Below are 22,861 nucleotides of genomic sequence, written 5' to 3'. Positions count from 1 at the left end.
TCACCAGTTACTTGAATAATAGACCCTAGCAATGGTGAGTCAGAGAAAGGCACTTCTATTCCTTCATTTTCTAGTTTTTTAACATCATCAACGAGAGGCTTCAGTATTTCATCAAATCCATACTTTTTCAGGTCTTGTGAGTGAAAAGAGCCACAACATGAATATTCATCAACACAGAATTGTATTTTGGGGCAGGTTCCGCAATATAAAGTAAATACAACCAAGTTTGTGTATCCTTCTTTGAACCTAAGGGATTTGCGGTCTCGAAATCATCATAATATAGTTGAATTTGTAAAGCATGTTTTTGCTGGCAAAACAAATCATTTTTTTTAAAGTATGACCCATCACATATATCTTTAAAAAATCCTTCTTCCTCTTGTTTGGCCTGCAGGAAACATTCACAAATTTCACTATTTTTGAACATAGACTTCAGGGTTCCTAAGATGGGTACATACACAAACTTATCCGTTACAGGGATCTGATTGTAAACTCCTGTTGTTCGATCTCTACGTACATCAAATCGCACCCCAAGAACATACTCAACTGGCTCAACTATTTCCCACTTTTCCTTGAAATACTTCTGTCGTTTGGCTCTTGTATTTAAGACTGAGAAAGGATTTTGTAGTTGTTCAAAACAACTGTCTAGCTTTTTTTCAAAGTCTGTTCCTTGCATCTCTGAAGTGCAGTTGAGAACTGAGTCTCTCGTTTGACTGTGAATATTGTTTACAAGCTCTTCCATTGACCCGACCATTGATTGGATAGTGCTCTCAGCAACACCTGATGATTGCAACTGTGCTACAACAGAACAACACATGTTTACCAAATTATGCTTGTCAACAGAGACATTGGTGGTTACTGGAATATCTGTACTGACTGCATTTGAAGTTGAAGGCTCATCTATTATTTGAGTGTCCATACTGTTAACAGTATTTGTTGAAACAGTGTCCCGGTGCAAACGAATAAGGTGTTTCTTGAACCCTGAATAAGTGCAAAAGAATAAAGAACATCCCGGCTGTCCACATTTCAAACGTAATGTCTTTCCTGGATATAAACCATGGTAAAATCTCAAATGCTTACAAAGCAACATAGAACTTATGTGGTGTAACTTGCAGATAAAACAAATCAACATATTTGCAGCCAAGGATGTGTGTCACCTCAGATACTTGTGTTCAGCAGTCTTGCTCTGAGCTCCTTCACACGAGGACTTTCCTTGGTACTTCCCACATCAATGTTGAACACAGTTGTTTGGATGAATGTGTAGAAGCTGTTAAGGGATTCGTGGTAGTGAACACTGAAGATGAAGTGGGCCTTAAAGAGTTCATCGAAAGCTGCCAGGGACGTCTGAGCCTTGCAAGGGATGGCCTTGTGGTCAACGATGACATAGAATCTTTGGATGTTGTTCTTCTCTTCACCGACAAACAGGAGGATGGGTTGTCCAGGTTCCAATCTCTCAAGGAAGGTCTCAACACTGGCGCCAATCTGGAAAAAACAGAAGCATGAAGAACAATTTTAATGGCCCACTATATTACTAAAAACACATGTGTCTCTTCACAAAAAGAGGCATTGTGAAAATAACTAAATTAACAAGCATATTAAAACATTGCATACCCTCAAATATCTCACAACATGTTTGATTGCTTGATGCGAGCTAATTTTACGACTCTTGGGTCCTTTTGCAGTAGGGGGAAGTAGGTGAACCAGCAGTAGGATGCTTGACAGGTCACTGTCCCAGCCTAGGGGGAAACCAGAAGAAAGTAGAAGATTTAACAAAGACTTACATGTGAAAATAAATATATCCACATTATGCTCATACAAGATTTCTGAATCAGGCAAGTAAATTAATGTTTAAAAAAGATAATGAACGATGCTTACCAGACGCATCTGAGGAGTGATGCCCAGACAACAAGTCTTCAACATTCTCATTAGAATTCTTGCAGTTTGCCAGGATCCTGGGTTTGAAGAAAGTGGGCCATTTTGCCAAGAATCTGCCAGAAGCCTCCTCTCCAAACATCATGGCAAAGTCTTGGTCAATCTACAGAAGAAACTCCGTAAATCCCTGCAACCGTGCTGAAAGTGTAGTCCTTAAATGTACATTGTTCACTTTTAAAATAAATAAAACCATATGCGTTTCTTACCAAGCCAGGTGTATCGAGAAAACGTGGGAAAACATCCAGGACTGTAGAGGAGTCTTGCTGGTCTTGTTGAACTACCGTCTGACGGTATTGAAATGTTGCCCTCATTTTCTCTTTGACAACCGATTCATCAGTTGTATGTTTCAATATGGAGATTGCCTCACGGCATTCCTCGCCAGACAGTTGATTGTCAGTTAGAGAAAATCTCTCTTGCTTTTGGTCCAGCTTGATAGGTACAGGTGGTTGAGCATCTCCGAGATAGAACTGCAATGTTGCGCTGGACTGTCTTTATCCTCCAGGCCAAATAACCAGATCCACTGTCAGCATCATAGAAGTGCTCCTATAAAATTCGAGAAGAAAGAACAAAACTAAACATCACTGATGGGTCACAGCCAAACAAGGCAAATTCAGAATAACCTCCCTGCATACATTGTAGTATAAGCCATTCATTTACAAACTTACATATCCATTTTTGAGTAAGGATCCCCGAGGTAAGGAAATAGAGTTATAATGCCAAGAGCGTATTTTGTTCGCACATAGGTTGGTGGGATCCTCCTTTAAAAGTAGAAAAACATATTATTTTTCAAACTTTAAAATGTTAAAATGTCAAACTAAAATAAGTATTATTATCAAGAAGAAAGCAAAAAAGACAGTCATCTCTAAAGTAAACTATATTAATGCAAACAAATGATTTGTGTTATCATGATAACTATTAGTCTTTTTGTTTACAATTCCCTTGGCTTCTTTTGCACTGATCATACATCTGCCCGGTTTTCCCATTAGCTAATTAATTTGTATAACTTAATTGCTTCAATATTTTTGCTCCAGAAATGAGATTATATATATATATATATCTCTCATTTAATAATGTGACAGGGTTCTGTAACAACTGCATCTTATGCTATGAAGAAAAAATAGATTTAAGATCTGCACCAGTGAACATAAAATGCTTACCCATGAACTTCAATCATGTCAGCCACCAGTAGGTTTATCATATGTCGCCGGGTACCATCCGTCAATGTCTTCATTTTGTCATATTCATGCAACACCTTTTCTCCCCCTGGCTTGGACTGAAGAACATCTCTCACCATCTAAAAATAAAAAGAATCAGACAATAAGTTATTATGTTAACCTTTACGGCAACAAGAGCACTGCTCGTTTGGACAATGTCTTTGGGTTTCAGTTTTATTCACAAATGTAATGTGCTATATACCGCTTCAGCTGATTCCCGATCGTCGTGGGTCCTTTTCCTCCCACCATCGTTCTCAAGAGTTATTGTTGCATCAGATGAATCAGAAGGCACAGAGGATACGGTGTCTGACACATTCGACTCAAAAGAAATTTCTGCTTGATCTGGTTGAAGCACAACTGCAAGACAATTCAAAGAAATACACACAAAAAATTGGTTATACCGTCACAACTCTACAATACTAGTCAGTAAAACAGCTCACAGTACATTACAGTTGATGATCCTCATTTTCCCGAACAAAGCTAAGTCTTACCTCCAGACTTTTCTGTGGACACATTGACGGCAAGATCCCCTGCTTGTAAGAGTTCCTCAAACACATCTGCATCCACCTCTGTCCCTGATTGATCCGTCACGTGCAAGTCTGTCTGTAGAGGAAGACCTAACTTTCCTATTACTGAGAGAATATCAGATTTAGAAAATGGTCCTTTGTAAACTTCTATTGACACTTATTATTATAATCTGAGCAGTGTGCAGAATATGTAATATAAATTCCCCATCATACACCAATTGTCCATTTTGACTTGCTCACAAGACATAACAATTGGTCAACATAATAAAAATACAATTGGGTAGGCGAGGCAACCAAACATATTACTTAAAATAATATAAAAAAAGACACTATAACATGAACTGACATTCAAGCAAATAATTAGTTTACTCCAAACAGATATGGCTGTGTAATAAACAAGTAATACCAACCTTTCTCAATAAATGTATTGTAGTCTTCATAGCCTGCTTCGGTTTCTGCCACCTTAACATACTTCTGACTTGAACCAAATCTCACCTTGACCAGCATATTGTCCTACAAAGAAAAGAAAAAACATTCATAAAAAATCTAAAACTCATGTTTTGTTTTCCCCTTGCCTTTTCTATGCCACCTGGCGTCGGCAGTGTACGACTAAATCAAATTAATGTACATCATACTTGTGTGACTAACTATTTTAAGTCACTTAAGCCCCTTTCATACTCCAAAATGTCCTGACCTGGCGAATCGCGACCCGCTTTCATCGGGTTAAGCGGTTTATGGACCCGCACAAGGAAAACTTCCTCCAGTCGAATTAAAGATTATCCGTGGCTCCATGATTCTGCGTGGTTTGCCCAAGTCTGGGGTCCGAATTTCGATCACTTTGGGCGGGTTGAAAATCTAAAAAAATTCCTCCATAACTGGCGGGTACCCTGGTGGTTTCGCGGCCGACATCGGGACATTTGCGTCGGGTAAAGCGGTTTACGGAGGCGCTATTGAAAACTCCCTCCAGCCAAATTGATGATTATGCGACGCTCTATAATTTGGCGTGGTTTTCCCAAGTCTGGCGTCCAAGTTTCGATCACTTTGGGCGGGTTGAAAATCGCGGAAAGATCATCCGTAATGGGCGGGTAACCTGGCGGTTTCGCGGCCGACCTCGGGACACGTTCGTCGGGTAAAACGCTTAACAGAGCCGCTATTGAAAACGTTGGGAGAGTGGCAGCGCCTTGACTTCTGCGACTGCATGGGCGCCCGGCTCTCCCATCCTTCACTAAGAAGAGCCTGAGCCTGACCTTCTGTTTAGCCAACTATGTGTCGGCCAGAACAACAAGCTTGCACATCTCTTCACGTCTCCATTGTGCAGACATGTTTGTCCAACGCATGTTTTAATTACTCTACTCCTTCTGCCATTTGCATTTTTCTGGTCACGCATTATATCGACACACACAAATGCTAGCACACGTTCTTGACTGTACATGCTAGCTTAGAACATTAGCCACATGGCAGCCCTACCCACAGACATCGACACACGGACATACAAAATAACTTAAATTGCAAGTAGATAATGTACACATGATAATACATTGACTTTCCATGTATTTCAAATAACTTCAGTTTAAATTTGAACCAAAACTACGAAAGTGCAAAGAGCAGAGTGGAAACGTGGCTTACCCCGAAAAGTCCCGACACTAACAGGAAGTAAAGCTAACGGAACAGTGAGATAAATGCAGTCAAAATAAAATGCTCTCGACATTTCACGACAACCCCCACACATTTCTCTTTATTTAAAAGTGTCTAACCTTAATATGAAGCCCAATAGACTTGTTTAAATAATTTAATAACACACATTTGGGCGAAATGGCAGTAATAAACGAAAAGAAAAGAAAATAGTGGACAACATAGGATAATTTTTAACCTGCCTTCAAAATAAATGTCTGTGCTCTACCATTACAGAATTCTTTAAAAAAATTACAATCACGGTTCATAATATAACGTGATTGCAACGTGTGTTGATTATTCTAATTTCTTAATGAGAAAAATATTCCTATTCATCCTACTTGGCTAACACCACAGTCTTTGGCTAGCTAAACATTCTTTATCCTATTCGGTTAGCTAAACCTAGTGAGCTGGATAGCTAGCTAATGTTAGCTAACCATCAAGGTTATACCTATTCCAACGTTAATGTTACCTGTAGAAATACACACTAGGGTAGAACATTTAATGAAGAGACATATGCGGAGACATACTTACACACGTATCATCCTAGTCACAGTTGGAATGATGTCTGAACATGTCCAGTCCACAGAAAAGAGTCTTAAGGTGTTTGTCTGGCTGCGTGAAACAATCTCCCGCCTCTTTCAAACATGCAGCCTTCTGGGGGATGGGTAACACTAGCTGTAGTGTAAAATCAACACTGTAGAGTTATTTGCAGATTATGACATTTGACTCCCTGTATTAACACCAACTCATTTTGAACAATAACTCTCTTGGAGTTGATGAACACTAAACCCGAGTTGAAATAACTCTATATTTTAACACTCAACCCTAACACTGAATATCCAACACTTTTGATTTTGCTGTGTACTGTTATTTTCATGTCAACTGATAATTGCCTTTGGAAAATGAATACAAAAGAATTAGGAGTTGGCGTTTGATAACATTTGGGTTTCAGCTTTCAACATTTTTAATTAATTAACTTTAACCAGCCAGGTTGAATGACATTTTTAACGGGGGAGATACACTGACCTTGCAATCCATGTTTTCCTTCATCTTCTTGCTTGCAGCTATGTTTATTATTATTATTATTATTATCGTAAAGGTTACTGCTTATTTGCACCTGCAAATATGTTTACCTAGACGCCTAACAACACCTTAATTAGGATATATATCAACATTATGGGGAAACTAAGAAAACTTGCAAAATGTTCATGCTGAATGTATGAAACATTTTCACTAATTTATTTTCCGAACAATATCCACTAGCATTTAAAGCATGATTAATGTTTTCAGAGAGATGTTTACAACCAATAGAATGGAAATATTAAATTTTTTGGGCGAACTGGATCCAAAATGGAACCAGCCATTGTATTGTATTGCAGCATCTAATTATCATATGACCAACAGAGAAACAATGGGTATTGTGTTTCTGAGTGTGCGATAACCTTTTACATTAACTGTTAGAAATGTCCAAACCCACAAATACATTCTGCTATTTCCTGAGTTTATCATGTGAACAGATAAACGGCGCGACCTCTATCGACTGGCTCATTTGAAATTTAAAATGAACGTTCTGATTCAATTGTCTTATCACAGTTTTGGTGAGAGCGCGTCAATTTTACAGCTGCACTGTGTGTGTGTGTGTGTGTGTTACAGAGACAGACACACACTGAGACTGAAAAGCTGACATGTGGGAGGAAACAAAACATGCTTGCCCATCGCAAGAGGGGGGTGGCGGTGGGGTGGGGAGGATAAAAAAAAAGCGGACCAGATACGGGTTAATAATTAAAGCATGTGTGTGTGTTTGTTTGAGAGCAAAAACCAGTAACTACTGTACATGACAGTATTTCCTTTTGACACGTAGTTTTGATACAGGCCCGTTGAGAACAAAACAATACGAGCAAACCCAGAAGTGGCAGCCAATGACTGCAACACACTGACCCACACTATGGAGGACTTAAAATGACAAGTATAAATAAATAAATAAATACAAGAATAAATGTATAAATACAGAAATAAATACAGAAATTAATAAATATAAGTTATAACTCAACAGGACATCATGAAATAAATGTATTTCTACATTTATTTATATCTCTATTTATGTGTCCACACGTATTTCTTCATTTATTTATGTGTGACATTTACGTGTCCGTATATTCAAATGAGCTGGGCGGTCCGAACCTCATTGTTGAACAGGATTGGTCAAGTCGGAGAGCAAGACAGAAGCAATCGATCCCTAGCACTTGGACCTGTAGACGAACAGCGTTTATTATGCGTTCTTGTCTGTACATTCTAAATACTGTTGTTGAGTCACGGAATGTAATTTTAGGATGTTTTCAGCCGAGAAGTTAGTAGTTTAAGCATCAAATCTGTGGTCGGTTTATCGAGATTCAGCCTAATAAGTATATGCGACGGAAATTTGAGGTCCTGCTCGCGGGACCTCTGAGCTCCGGGCGCTCAGCGCGCTGTGTGGCTGCCGAGAGAAGCCTGATCTCGGCAGGACTTTTTTAAATGCTCCGCTGGCTCTGACGTCTCCGTAGCGGCTAAACATGAGATATAATTAGGTTTTGGAGGATCTAAAGAGCACAACGAGTTTATTATTTATTAAAAGATAACGTTACGTCAATTTGACTGAGGGTTAAGATTCATAACTTCATGTTGTAGCGACCCTGGGTCAGGAAAGCTACGAGACGTTGTATAGTTATTACCGTTTATTCGTAGCCTACGCCAAACAACAGTGAACACCGCAACACATTCTACTCCACTGTAAAGTATTTTACAGTGAATAATTGGAGTAAATTCATGAGCAAGAACAGTTGATGTGGTGACGTCACAAGACCAGAAAGACCGTCCTGCGTCCTCGAGAGTCCGCACTCCCGAGACCAGACTCCAAAAGAACACGAGTCTGTACTCAGCGTACTTGGAATTGATAAACGGCTGAAGTCAAAAAGCTGTCGAGGCTAACTTCTGCTCACGGTTAGCTGAGCGAGCCAACTTCAGCTTCATGTGCCAGGCAGAAATAGGAGAGCACAACACACCAGGTGCATCACACTCCTGTGACCAATCATGCTTTAGACCAGGGATTCCCAAAGTGTGGTGCACGCACCCCTGGGGGTGCGCGAGCTGCCTCTAGGGGGTGCGCGAGAGGAAAAATGTAATGGTGGTCTAATGGTGTAATAATTAATATTAAACATTCTCAGGGCTCTCAAGTGTCATTTCGGTCTTAACCAGTGGCGTCCCTAGGCTAAAAAACCCGGGGCTAAAGCCCCGGATGTTTTTTAATTAGCCCCGAATGTTAATAAAAAAAAAGATTTGGCACACAAGTGGTTAACACCTCCAGGTCGCACGTGACGTCATTCACCCAAAGCAGCGGAGTCAGACTGGCAGCAGGCGCACGTAACAGCAAGCTGCTGTCTGAGAGTGTTTCTATGTCTACAAATTTCGCTGCTTCACTCTTCTGGGCTAAGCCCCCCCCCCGTCAACAACTCTTCTCGGCGTAACGCCCAGCCGTGATGCGCGCACAGGTGAGCACACTCTCACTAGCACCCCGCCCCCCGTTAACAACTCTTGCATTCTGTTGCGTTTTTTTTTAAAGGTGTGGGGGATTGGGGGTGCGTGAACCCGGTCGGGATGTAGAAGGGGGTGCGTGGTCTAAAAAGTTTGGGAACCCCTGCTTTAGACAGAGGTTCGGACCGCCCAGCTCATTTGAATATACTGACATGTAAATGTCACACATAAATAAATGAAGAAATATGTGTGGACACGTAAATAGATAAATAAATAAATGAAGAAATACAGAAATGTAGATATATTTATTTAATGATGTCCTGTTGATTTATAACTTATATTTATTTATTCCTATATTTATACATTTATTTAAGCATTTATTTATTTAAGCATTTATTTATTCCTATATTTATTCATGCATTTATTTATTTATACTTAAGTCATTTTGAGTCCTCCATACAAATAGACGACGAACACACAGGTGGATTGGTGAAAATGTACGGTCTTCTTCACCATCGAAGCTTAAATTTTTTTTTGAGGAATATATATGAATATATATATATATATACTTTTACACAAATACATATTTACACATAAATAAATATATACACAGGAATAAATATATTTATTTATTCTGCTATGCGTGTATATATATATATATATATACACGCATAGCAGAATGTATTTGTAAAACACACACATGATTGAACGGTCAGTTCTCGAGGACCTTTTAACATTTGTCATGGCGTTCCCTCCTCTGCTTGTTATTTATGTGGGAGAAATTATTAAAAAAGAAAACCATTAATTTGACTTGCTGTAACAAAAAGCTTCATGAATCCACAGCATGCAGTGAATGAGAGAATGGACTGGGGGCTCTTACTCTTCACCCCGTGTAGAGCAACACACGCTTTCAGACAGATGCAAGTTGTCATTGTCATGCCCGGCTCCCACAGGGTTTAAGTAGTAAATGTACTTGCTGTCGTCTTTGAGCAATAAATGCATCATTTCCTGCATCCTGGTGAATTGTACGCACCAATTATGGTGCGTACAATTCATTTTAATTCATATAATGGAAAACAGGATGTTTTTACACATCTGTGTGATCCTCTCCTCATTCATATGTGTGTCCTGGTGCATAATGCGGCGCTCCCCATCATTGGACAAATGGTAAATCAATTTGAGACCATTCTAAATCAATGCTGCTTCTTTTTAGTTGTACATGTCAATTCATTGTGTTATCTCACAGTTGCAGATAAAGAACAGACTACACTTATATTATTAGTATTATACTTATTGTAGAGAATTAGATTCCGGTGATCCCAACATGTCCAATAATAATAAAAGTGTTGTCAAAATAGATTTATTTTCTAAAATTCCAAAAATATTCATATTTTCTGCGATATAGCCTCTAAAGGATTTATACTGCAGACAAATACTCACAGCCAGGACACACCTGGCTTTTAAAGGTAATGGGAGATAACACATTTATGTTGCGCCCCAATACACACCTATGATTTAATTAAGAGCCCTTGGTGCACTCAGATTATACAGCTGTTAACTGGCGGAATTAGAATTGGACATGCCCTAAATGCAGTTGTGTCAAACTAGATGATGTGCTCCTTTGAGTGTATTAACGGAACATTTTCAGAAATACTGATTCATATTCATCTACTCGTTGCTGTTGGCTACCGCCACTAAACCTCAACACTTCTTCACATTTAAATATCATGCCCTTTTAAAATGGGAGGGTTTAAACATGGAAAACCTTTTGAATGAGGATGTGAGTTTCATTCAACAGTCGAGTGGAGTCGGAAATGAAATTAATTTGTGAGCGTGTGTAATGTGTTTCTGGAATTAATTTGTGAGCGTGTGTAATGTGTTTCTGGAATCTAATGGCATTGTCGTGAACATGTATTGCAATTTATCCTGAATGCTCCAAGGCAACCGGCAAGCACGGGGAAAGTCTAATACTTTGATATGTGGTCCTACAACGTATTTTCTAACGTTGAGTCACAGCGCTGTGACTCAGTCTGAACGGTGATATTCAAACTGCTGCCACTTCTACGTCACAGTTCTGTTCTTTGAGGCGATTCGGCTCACGAACCCAGCACTCCCGGCAGCGTAGAAGCCTCGATCGGAACCACTTACTGTATCTCGTCCAGATTATCATCCGCCCTCAAGTTCTCTGGCTTCCGCTGTACATTCATTTCTCAATGAAACTAAATGAAACTAAATGAAATGCTGATTTCAGCAGCCTCCATGTTGACTTCTGTACAACAGCGTGCCACGTGGACTTCTTTGTTGGTGTGCTTTGCTCCGGCGGGGCACGTCATAATTATGAACAGTTCACGCTGCAATCCGATATTGGCTAAAAGATAATGGGTATCGTCAAACAAACAACAAATCTGATCTGAGCAATACATCTCAATTCAGCATGAGGGCTTGCAGTGTGAATGTTAGAACATTGTTTATAAAACCTGAAAATCAAAACTGGCGCGATAAAGGCTGCCCTGCTAACCAGTACATCATAACTTTTAACAATCGGATTTTTATTTATTTTTTAGCAAATCTTCCATCACAATAACCACTCTGTCACTGCTGTGTGCTTTTGGTCACTGAACTGGAACCAGTCGGGGGAAGAAAGTCAAATTGCTTTTACAAAACACAGCGTCAGTGTGAGGGGCAGGCCGGCAAGACTCAGCGGTCTGAAACGACAGCGCAGTCTAAAATACAGAAAACAAACTTCTGAGATAATGCTTCACGCTTTCTGTTTGATTTCTCTCCGTGCTGGAAGAGTTCTCCTTCTGAAAGAGCTCTTGTTTGGCAGATTGTGGTCACACAGCGGGAACATTAATCTTCCGGTAAGAACGGAAATATCGCAGGCTCGCTAACAGAGATGAACTGTGCTTGATGAGTTCACGATTAAACACGCCAGAGCATGTGAAATGAGTAAATGTTGTTTAGATATATTGTCGACTTTAGGAGAATACAGATGATCAGAGAATCCTTCTTTTCGGGTTTTATTGCATTGACTTTGTCGTGAAGCATTGCCAATTGATTACATTCAAAGTCTGTACTTATTGGAGGAGCCCATGGGCATCAGATTGGCTTTGTATATGTTTGCAATTTAGGAAATTATAATACAAGTATTAATCAATAAATATATATTTATTTACTTATATATATATATATCTTAATGAGAAAATCAATCTTGCTTGTCTTCGGGACACCGGCATATAGGGTATAGTGGACCTCATCCACAAGATGGCACACATACATTTTTATATTTATTAATGCAGATGTATCCTGCCCCTGATTTATAAAGACAACTTGAAGCTGAGGTTGTTTATCTTCTTCTGTAACATTGTGATACGCCTGGTTCCTGCATTGACCAATTTATGAAAACCGTAGTTGATATTTTTGGTAAAGTTTCTAAAAATAAATCCCTTTTTGTTTGTGGTGACTTTAATATTGACCTGTTAAAATGGAACGAACACAAATTAACAACAGATTTCTGTAATGCAATGTTTAGCTTTGGTCTCTGGCCTCTTTTGATAAACCTACAAGGGTAACTAAGGAAAGTGCCACACTTATTGATAACATTTTTAGAAATATACATGACCAAGTAACAAGTGGTTTGTTTTTAACTGATATCAGTGATCATTTTCCTATTTTTGTGATCCTCCATCATTTAAAGGTTAACTGTTCAGATGGCCTAAGTGAACCTTCCTGTAAATTGATAAGAATAAGAACACCTGAGAGAATTGAGGCCTTCAAGATGGAACTTAGAAACAGCTGGAATGAGGTATATCCTGATGACCCAAATCAGGCCTATGATGCATTTTTCGCCACATTTTTGCAGTTATATAATAAGCATTGTCCTATTAGAAGCTGTAGGGTAAATAATAAATATATAGGAAAGCCATGGATGACTAAAAGTCTACAAAGAGCATGTAAAAAGAAAAATTTACTTTATAAGAAATATTTACAACTGAGAACCAATGAAAGTGAAGGAAAATATAAGTTGTATAAGAATAAACTGACTTCCATTATGAGATCACAGAAGAAGGAATACTATAATAAAATACTAGAGGATAGTAAAAACAATATTCAAAGAACTTGGAAAGTCATCAATCAGATTATCTGAAATAAAGGCTACAAATCTGAATTTCCATGTTATTTTCTAAATAGCTATGATGCGAAAGTGGACGATTTAAAAAGTATTGTTGATGATTTTAATGATTATTTTGTGGGTGTTGGAACTACTCTAGCCCAAAAAATAGTTGTGCCTGATAACAAAGATCAGTTTGATAACCTCATTAAGGACAATTTAAATTCCATGTTTCTTTGTGCAGTAAATGAAACTGATAATAGAAATTGTAAAAACATGTAAAAACAAAAGATCTTCTGATATATTTTCTATTGATATGGTAATCATTAAAGAAGTAATTGGTTGTATTGCAGGACCTCTGACCTATATATGTAATCAGTCATTTCAAAAAGGTATTTTTCCCAATAAAATGAAAATAGCAAAGGTAATACCAATATTTAAAAATGGAGATAAGCATTACATGGATAACTACCGACCAATATCCCTACTTCCTCAATTTTCTAAAATATTAGAGAAATTATTCGTGCAAAAATTAGATCTCTTTATAAGTAAAAATAAATTATTGAGTGAACATCAGTATGGATTTAGGAAAAATAGAACTACTACTCATGCAATGATGGAGATGGTGGAAGGAATAACAAAGGCAGTTGATGATGAGGTTTCTATTGGTATTTACATTGACCTCCAGAAGGCTTTTGATACCATTGATCACTGTAAATTATTGAGGAAATTGGAGAAGTATGGTATCAGAGGGATCGCTCACTCTTGGTTGAAGAGCTACTTGGAAAATAGACAGCAGTGTGTGCAAGTTAATGACACGGTATCAGGATTTAGGAAAGTTACCTGTGGAGTACCACAGGGATCAGTGATTGGTCCAATACTTTTTATACTTTACATTAATGATATTTGTAATGTCACTCACACATTAAAATGTGTCATTTTTGCTGATGATACCAACTTATTTTGTTCAGGAAAAAAATTGAAGGACCTTTTGTTAGTTATTGAAAAGGAACTAGAAATTATTAAATCTTGGTTTGATGTCAATACATTATCACTTAACATAAAGAAAACAAAATTCATGGTTTTTGGAAATCAAATGGAATTAGAGGGGGATATTCAGTTAAAATTCTGTGGTGATAAAATTGAAAGTTTTTGAGACAAAATTCCTCGGGGTCATTATTGATCATAAAGTAACATGGAGACAACATATTGAATATATAAATGGTAACATTTCCAAGTCAATAGCAATACTGTATAAATGTAGAATTGTACTAACTACTAAGGCTTTGTACATAATCTATTGCTCACTCATACTTCCATATCTAACTTATTGTGTGGAAGTTTGGGGTTCGACCTCTAAAACCTTTTTAAATTCAACAGTTGTGTTACAAAAACGTGCGATACGCATCATGAATAATGTCGGCTACTATGAGCACACAAACCCTTTATTTTACAGATCACGTGTTATGAAATTTAATGATTTGGTTTATTCTAAAATAATGCAGACAATGTACAGAGCTAAAGCAAAGTCACTGCCAGACTGTGTACAAAGTTTATTTTCAATACATGAGTGTAAATATGATTTGAGAGATGTTTGTAAATTCACGGTACAAAAGGCTAAAAACGGGATTAAAAGAAGATGTATTTCTGTTGTAGGAGTGGAATAATTGTGAAATGGATGTAAGAATGGTGAACTCCTTTTTGGTCTTCAAGGGAATTATTTATCAAACAATTCTTGAGTTATAAATGTAATTAAAAACGTATTAATATGGAAGATGTATGTGGTATAAATACATATATTTTGTTTATTGTTGTTTTTTTGTTGTTTTATTTTCTTCTTTATTTTATATTAATTTTCTGATTTATTTTGATTTCAATTTAGGATAGGAATTTATAAGCATGTTTTGCTTCTACCTATACCTTTTCAGTCTTTCTCTTTTGTATATTATATAGGATAATATTGTATTGTATTTGATTTGATTGACTGAATCAAATACACAATACAAATACAATATGCCTTATTTGTTGCTGGCACAGGACTGTAATAATCTAGTCAGGGCCAAATTAAATGATTGGGTGGGCTACCTGCATGTCTACCTCTATGCACTCATTGCACGTCACTGCAGCCTTCCACCAGCTGTGAGTTGTTGTTCACATTCATCAGTAAATTCTGAATTAATTTTGGGGAAGTAGCAGAGGGAGGGTTAAAGGAGCGGCTGTCAAGTGTTGCCTTGGCAACATTCTCGCTATATTCAGCAACCTTTGGATCTAGTGCCGCAAGCTACTTTAATTGGAAAAGAGTTGTCAACACTGGGCTGTATTTTTCGGTGGAACAATTTATAAAAGCCAGTTGCTCTTCGCATCCAGGTATCTGATGCCAACAATACTATTTGCACCCGGCCCAGGAATACTTTAGAATCTGTATGTGTATAGGTAGCCTTCATTAGACGTTGTGCTTGTGTTGCCTTGACCGAATCAAACTGTGTCTGAATACTGAAAATAATCATTATAAAAGTGTCCCATTCATTACCACAACCTCCTCTCTCGAGCAAGTTACAAGCATTTTACATTCATACATTGTAGAAACAGCTACAGGGAGCAATTGGGGATTGAGTGTCTTGCTCAAGGACACATTGACTAGGGCAGGGATTGAACTGCCAATCCCCTGATTGAAAGAGGGACCTGCTAACCACTGACCCACAGCCTGTTTTGCCTGTGAACACAGCGGCCGTGGGCGTGGCTTACTCAAAGACAAAGTCGGGCAATATTGAAGGTTTTAGGTTTCATAAATCAGTAGGTGTTCATTTTAATGTTCTCACTTGCATTTGTTTCCAGTAGCACGCTCAACTTGGCCGGTTGCAAATAGCCAAATAGCTGCCATGTGACGACTGTCACCCGGGTGCAAGAAGACAGTCACACTTTTTTAAATACATAAATACCTAAAGTGAGACCATATGCCACACCATCACGCAGAAATGGTCTTCAAACACAGAAACTGAGGGAGAGGCAAGAACACGGAGACCTGTAAGACATTTAGGCAACATGAGAATCTAGATCAAAGAGCTTCACGGTTTCATTTGATCAAAGCCAGGTAAATCAGGGTGACTTGGCACGATGTACTTTCTTTTTCATCTTTTGGTATTTGAAAAGGGAAAACCTAAGTCATTTTCAGATTGAAGATGTGCTCATTTAGTCATTTTATATGTTCTGATATTATTCTCGTGCTGCCTGTTTTGTGAACACAGCGGCCGTGGGCGTGGCTTCCTCAAAGACAAAGTTTCCTCTCCCTGTTTAGGGCAATTATGCAGATTTTTGGTTTCATAAATCAGTAGGCGATGTTCATTATAATGTTCTCTATAATGCTTCTCGCAAAATCTATTAATCAGGTCAAAGATGCTGCACGTCCATAACCCAGCCATCCACATCACATGTTTTTTTATTAGAAACATAAATATCCAATTATTATTAATATAATTCATGTTCAAACAGCTAAACTGCATATTTCAATCCAGGATTACAGCTGAGCCCCAAATGAGTAGAGCTACAGCTTTAGGACAAGCGTTAAGATTGCGTTCTTTATAAAATAATTAAGTGAAGACTTTCAGGCCCTCCCAGGCCGCTTCTACTCCGTTTCTCTTCTGTTTCTTTATCCCTCCATTAGCACCAAATGTGTTCAATGACGAGGCTGGTTTGTTGATCCTCCAAATTAAATAACTAGCAGATCACAGCAGCATACAAATCAGTTGTTAGCTCCCCTACTGTGAGTGGAGGTAGCGCAGCCTAAAGATAAAATCCCGTGAATCTTGAGGAGACAGAACTCCGTTAACATCTATAATTGGGGACACGCTGAACTGATCATGCTCAAGCTGCAGGACTAAGTGAACTTCAGAGATTAGCTCGACACAACAGACTTTAATCGAATCAAAATGCTCAAAAGAAAGACAAAAGGGAAACATTGTCTGAAATGGATTATGGAAAGTTGTCAGGTTTGGAAACAGATTGAAATGAAGAAAATATTGCAAACAGAAATGATGCCATTAAAAATGAAATGTGTATGTAAGGCTGGTGAGGAGTTTGTGTTCATTGGAAAAGAAAATGATGTGTCAAATAAAAAAATATTTGCTTTTAGCTATAGTAATTTCTGTAGGCTGTCAATGGTTTCTATATAATGTTGTATTTAATTTGTATGTATATAGTAGGGGTTGGCTAGTTAGCTGTGGAGCTTCCACCATGAGTCATGCTCCAGTTACAGAACATTAATAAAAAAACACATGACCTGCTAAGTAGCCAAATCAGAAGGCAATCACCATTCAACACAATATGTATAATTACATTTCCAGATAAGAACCAGTCTACTTTTTTTTTTTTTAGCAAAAAGAAAATTGAGTCAAGCTATAATATCAATATTTTACATTAACGTGTAAACCGTGTGTATCAAACAGCATGCACAACAACATGTGAGAGGATGACGTGCATGCGGCTTATGGTGTTCTCAAACCCAGCGGTTATACTGGAACATCAGCTACGTGCTTGATTTATTCATAATATGGAGAAAAAAAGAATAAACGGTTGAGTCTGTGAAAGTTCGGATTAGTGCAGAGGAAGAGGGACGAAAACAGAGAAACCCAGTTGAATCTTGTTGTTGAGCAGATGTTGCATGTCAAGCGACCAATTCAATGTCACATTCATTACTAAATTGACATACGTCTGTTGGATGAGACGGTGACTGTTCATCACATAGCAGACCTCGCACTACGAAGAGGTAAAGCTTTCTCTTTCTTTTTCCAAACACTCTACTACACAATCAATTTGCTGCCAATCCGTGAACGCTAATAGTTATTTCTCTTTTTGACTGACAACTATTCTCTACCTGTCAGGGGGGGCGGGCCCTGGCAAGGGACACACCAACATGCAGAGTTTCCCAGGTAAAGGTTACAGACTTGAAGAATGTTCTCATTAGTTCTCTCTCCAACACTATCAGTATACTGCCCCCATTGTGGAGGATTCAGTGTGTGTGTGTGTGTCTGTGCTTCCATGGGGATAATGAGCTGATAGTGCTCGCGAAGTGTGAGGTTGTGTGCTGAAAGCCAAGGTGTAACTAACTCTCTTTACAACACTCTCCATCACCTTGAACCACAAGATAGTGCACAATTAGGTTCATGAGCTTCTCTTGCTGTCACTCATACACAACGGCATATTACGTCTGACTTAATGCCCAAATCATTTACATAAAGAAGGAAATGTCATGCCAAAATACTAACTGTTCAATCTGAATGCGGCGAAATAAGCAGACATGTCACGTTGTAGCTATTTAGTATTTCCTGAGCAGGTATTGGTGCAACGGATCATAAGACTCACTCTTCGGAGCCGCGATAAATGAACGACATTGGTCCGTTAGACCACTACCAGTGGGAGGCCAACTGGATCTGGTATAGGTGTTACATTACAGTTACCTGATGCTTTTATCCAAAGTGACTTAGAATCAGACGGCATAGACACAGCTATGGGGAGGATTCAGGGTTAAGTGCCTTGCTCAAGGACTAGGACGAGCACAGCCGAGAATTGAACTGCCGATCCTCCGACTGAAAGACGGACCACTGGCCCACAGTTGTCACCATTCATGGTGTCTGTTGTATGTTCCCTCTGTCTTACGTTGCATTGAAACTGAGTCATCACGCTCTGCTCATGGCAATAATAAAGTATCATTTACTTTGTATCTCTACACCTATTGTTTGGTGTGGGCAGTCACTACAGTGAAACCAGGGGGAGGCTTTTGTGCAGTAACTTCACGCTGGAACAAATTCACATTGTTTTGCTGAAATGTTGTTTAACCCAGAAAAAATTAGCGAAGCGTTTTCAGATGAAACTGGTTCCACACGGGACACAAACTGCAGTTCTGAGTGACAGTCATGTGTTTGTTGGTGCCATCCGCATCCGTTGATAGTTGACTTCTTGCAATTCAAAGTATGTCTGTTGTTGTCTGAGCATCTAATAATACATTTGTTTACATTAACAGTAAGTTAAAAGCTGCTGTTTTCAATTTGAAATTCAGCGAGGTCCACAGGCAAAGGTCCAATTTCTAAAGTGCACTTTGATTTAGTGAATAATGTTTTGATGTAGGCGAGCAGTTGTGTTAACGTCTGTCAACAACTGACTGTCAACTCAAATACAAGAAGTTCAATTTCACAATATTACAATTAAACTGGATTAATTATAAATAATGCTCAAATGCATTTAAATAATGGACTGGCTTAACAAACTGGTTTAACAAATAAAATACATAACATAATGCTTTTGAAAAATATGTTATACTAGTACAAGTACTAAATTTAAACAAAAGCATTAATTGAACTGAAGTCTTTGCCCTGCAGGTTTATATTAATTTAATTCAGGTGTGAAGTGATGGCAATAAAAAGAGAAGCCACGATGTATCTGTATTATTCTCATCTTCTCAAGGGAGAAATGTGTTAACAGAGACTTTATCTGTGGCTATGGAAACCACTTGTTTCTGCTCCATTCCTCTATATTAACATACTTGTTGAAAAGTGAGTACATTTGTTAGGATTCTGATCATATTGAGATCTGAGGTATATGTTTTAGTGGCTACATTTGCTCAAAAGATCTGTTATCGGTTATAGGGTCAGATTACAACAGTGTCTGGGTCCAGACCCGGACCGCGGTCCACCTATTAGTTACCCCTGGACTAAAGGGTGCCTTGTGGGTCTGTATCAAGCCACCGATGGCCACAGCCCAAGCGTCCGCATTTGATGCCCTGGGAGTGAGACCGGATGTCGGGATGCAGGAATGTTGTGAACGCAATTGTCTGGGTGTGACTTTGCGACACAGACAGCGTTTCTCAATTCAAAGTACACGAGTACAGACTTGTGTTCTTTTGGAGTCTGGACTTGGGAGTCTGGTCTTGGGAGTCCAGACTTCGGAGGACGGGAGGACGGTCTTTCTGTGATTGGAACAGCAGCTGACTTGATGACGTCACCGCATCAGCTGTTCTTGCTCCTGAGTTTACTCTAATTATTCACTGTAAATATTTTTTTACAGTCAAATAAACAAAACATCCTAAAATTACATTCCGTGACTCAACAACAGTAGTATTTATAAAAAGTCAACTGTCAGTAGTTTATTTTATCCTCCGCTACCGTTTCCGGTTGCTGGTGAAATGCATTCTGGGATATCAGCAGGCCAGAGTACGCACAAGTCTCCTCTGATGCATCCTCCGGAAAGTGGGAGGATCAAGTCACATCCGGGCATTTTGACCGTGCTTTGCGAGAAGCGAACTTTGAATTGGAACATGTACCCGGGCTGAGACTGATGACGGGTCACGAGGACACAAGCAGAGGAAAGTACGTACAAGTACGCATATTGAGAAACGCCTACAGTGACTTTGTCATTTTATTTTGTGTGCAGCTGGGGGGTGGAAAGATTTAAAAAAATATTCGTGGAAAAAACATTTTAGTATTTTATAAAAGAGGTTTTCAGCAGCTATACCAATGAATGTTGAGATTAAAAAGATGTTTCACCCATGTGGCCGGATGCTCGACTGACTGTCAAGGAGCTCTGTGCTTGTTTTTCCACTATATGTGAAATACGTTGAGAGAGGTTCGCCTCCACAGCCTACATATATGAAAATGTCCCATCTGCTTTTGTTTGGGAGACAAAAAGCAGCGCATACGAGAGTACATTCTAGCAGATTTAATGCATTCAGCACCTTAGGCCAAGATTAAAGAAGCGGCAGTGAAATACAAAGTGACAAATATTGCCTGCGCTGGAGAGCCGCCTATTGTCTATGAGCTGTATAATGTGGGGTTTTGTGTTGGCTCCCTTCTCTACTGTATGCTGATATGAGTCTGTTGAGCAATTACAACGTTGTATCGCTCCGTGTCATCTCTGTGCTTTTATTTATGCAAAGAAAGGAAACCAGAGGTATTGAGATAAAGGGAAATGAAGGGGTTGACACTCCAGATTTACATCAGACTTTCATATCCCTTTCAGCAGCAGCGATTTATGAAAAATCCTTGGGCGCCGTTGCCAAGAGAAGAAATGCTCGGAAAGGAAGACACCGTTGCTGAGACTGGGAGACGGAGCAGTGAAGGGAAGGGTTGCACCGTGTCTGCTGACTGGGAGGACGGCGCAATGATCCGTCAGACCGTGGCAGTTAGCTGGTCTGCCCTCAAAAGCTCAATTTGTCTCCACACAGCACTCTGCAAAAAAGAAAATCACAGCTGCTGTGGCAGTGCATCTGGCGGGCCACCGAGGACAAAGAAACACATACTTCTGTGAGGTAGACGTTGGTCAGGGCCGAGCTGCGATCAGAACCGAGGACAGAAGGGGGGTCGGACTTCTGAGCTGCAGTGCCGTGGTGGCAGAGAAGAAAGTTGTGCTTTGGACAAAATTGAGTAAAAAGAGTCTGTTTCTGTTTCAGCACTTGTGTGCCCCTAAAGACCCTCCCGCCCTTCTCCCAACACTGATCGATGGTTGTTTTAATATATAATACCAAACATTCAATGAAAGTTTGCAATGAATATACTTGAATTGGGAAATACTATACTTTCCCTTTTCACAATGATGGATATCATCCCACCGTCCACTTGATATTATAGTATTCTCACTCTGCAGCCAGTGTGAAAAATGTAAAAAAGTAAAATGCTAAAGAGTTGTTTAATGTTTTTCTCGTCTTAAAAATTCCTGGACACAGAGGTTGAGAATCTAATATATCTTTAAAATCTAATTTCCAATATCTAGAATGCCTTTGACCTCTAATATAGTGGAGTTGAACATATAGGTTTAAAATCTGGCACCTCATATATGAGAGAGAGAGAGAGAGAGAGAGAGAGAGAGATTTTCTCACCAGCCTTGATGATCTTTTCCAGGATCCTGAAGAAGATCTCTACGACACCAGTCAAAGTGCGGAGTGAAACAAATGCACTGCAAAGCACACACAGGCTCTCTCCGGTTTAATTAGCAAAGACGACAGCGTCCAACAAAAAATGCCCACGCTGACATTCATTGTAGCAGATTAATTCCCTTTCTGTTGGCATCCGAGAGCCACTTTGAGCAAAGGCACCTGTCTGTGTTTGCTCAGGTTCTGGAGAGTCCCCGCCAGCAACCCTGCTGCCTAGTTTTACAGTTGTAGTTTTAAACAGTTCAAATTATTTGGTTAACGTTGTTAATTAAAAATAAACAAAATAAAAATGCAACAAAAAATATTTGTTATGTTTAGGAAACTAAATTAATAATCATGGTTTGGCGTAACGAAACCATTTTGTACGTTATTTAAGATACAGTCATGAATAGAATGTGGACTTCTGGTTTCACATTGGACAGAAAGCAGCCTCATGTTGGACCATCCATCCTACTTCCGCTGACTACCAATAGTTTTTGGTGACATAAGAAAAAAACTCTCGTAACAACATGATTCGCAATGCTTAATTGATTCAATGTTTAACAGAATGGTGGCCGGCTGGCAATATCCTCCTTACTGCAGATGTAACCTCTGTCCGCCGCTGTTTTCGGTCGTATTCTCTGCCGCCCATGAAGACGGCAAAACCCTGTAAGATATACAGTATCGAAATCCTCACAGTTTAGGGATGCCTTTTTAGCTGCTGGAAAAAAATCTAGTTTGCAAAACAGCAGAAGGGAACCAGGATGTTCTGTTTTTGAGCATCATCTACTGCACGCCCCCTGGAATCCCAAGCGGAAGAAAACGCCAATAGTTCTGACTTTCCAGTGTGACGGCGCTGATGGCTGCAAGAAACAAGAGATTTTGCAGCTGCGCTCCAGAGGCCCAGAGAACATTGTCAACACTGAGTCCTTAACATTAGGGTGGTCATCTTCAAAATTCCCGTTCAAGGATGAAAAGGCAGACCATAAGTGCATGTCTGTGG

At 39.1% G+C, this 22,861-nt stretch overlaps 2 protein-coding genes across 2 annotated transcripts; both read right to left on the bottom strand.

Moving 5' to 3' along the window:
* Window positions 1–1,155: 1,155 nt before the first annotated feature.
* Window positions 1,156–2,319, bottom strand: LOC130192694 (uncharacterized). Its single transcript, XM_056412799.1, has 4 exons — window positions 2,136–2,319; window positions 1,873–2,032; window positions 1,609–1,733; window positions 1,156–1,479 (listed from the first exon to the last, which is right to left on the bottom strand). Exons 1-4 carry the CDS (start codon window positions 2,238–2,240, stop codon window positions 1,156–1,158), a joined length of 714 nt encoding a protein of 237 aa, XP_056268774.1. The 5' UTR covers window positions 2,241–2,319.
* A 271-nt stretch (window positions 2,320–2,590) lies between these two features.
* On the bottom strand, window positions 2,591–6,195 carry LOC130192693 (uncharacterized). The gene is made up of 6 exons (XM_056412798.1): window positions 5,876–6,195; window positions 4,081–4,183; window positions 3,635–3,775; window positions 3,346–3,500; window positions 3,087–3,223; window positions 2,591–2,687 (listed from the first exon to the last, which is right to left on the bottom strand). The coding sequence occupies exons 2-6, from the start codon at window positions 4,175–4,177 to the stop codon at window positions 2,591–2,593; spliced, it is 627 nt and encodes a 208-aa protein (XP_056268773.1). The 5' UTR covers window positions 4,178–4,183; window positions 5,876–6,195.
* Between the last annotated feature and the right edge of the window lie 16,666 nt (window positions 6,196–22,861).

Source organism: Pseudoliparis swirei, chromosome 4 (genome assembly GCF_029220125.1).
Source record: "Pseudoliparis swirei isolate HS2019 ecotype Mariana Trench chromosome 4, NWPU_hadal_v1, whole genome shotgun sequence".
NCBI lineage: Eukaryota > Metazoa > Chordata > Actinopteri > Perciformes > Liparidae > Pseudoliparis > Pseudoliparis swirei.
This window is presented reverse-complemented; position numbering and strand designations above follow the sequence as displayed.

Bases quoted from the DNA above. Each gene is read 5' to 3' on its own strand.
- LOC130192694 (XM_056412799.1), bottom strand. From the start codon at position 2,240: ATGAGGGCAACATTTCAATACCGTCAGACGGTAGTTCAACAAGACCAG. The intron at 2,033-2,135 runs GTAAGAAACGCA...TTTCTTCTGTAG, and splicing joins TTCTCGATACACCTGGCTTG to ATTGACCAAGACTTTGCCAT. The intron at 1,480-1,608 runs GTATGCAATGTT...TGTTTTTTCCAG, and splicing joins ATGTTGTGAGATATTTGAGG to ATTGGCGCCAGTGTTGAGAC.
- LOC130192693 (XM_056412798.1), bottom strand. From the start codon at position 4,177: ATGCTGGTCAAGGTGAGATTTGGTTCAAGTCAGAAGTATGTTAAGGTG. The intron at 3,776-4,080 runs GTTGGTATTACT...ATATTCTCTCAG, and splicing joins CAATACATTTATTGAGAAAG to TAATAGGAAAGTTAGGTCTT. The intron at 3,501-3,634 runs GTAAGACTTAGC...ATTGTCTTGCAG, and splicing joins GTCCACAGAAAAGTCTGGAG to TTGTGCTTCAACCAGATCAA.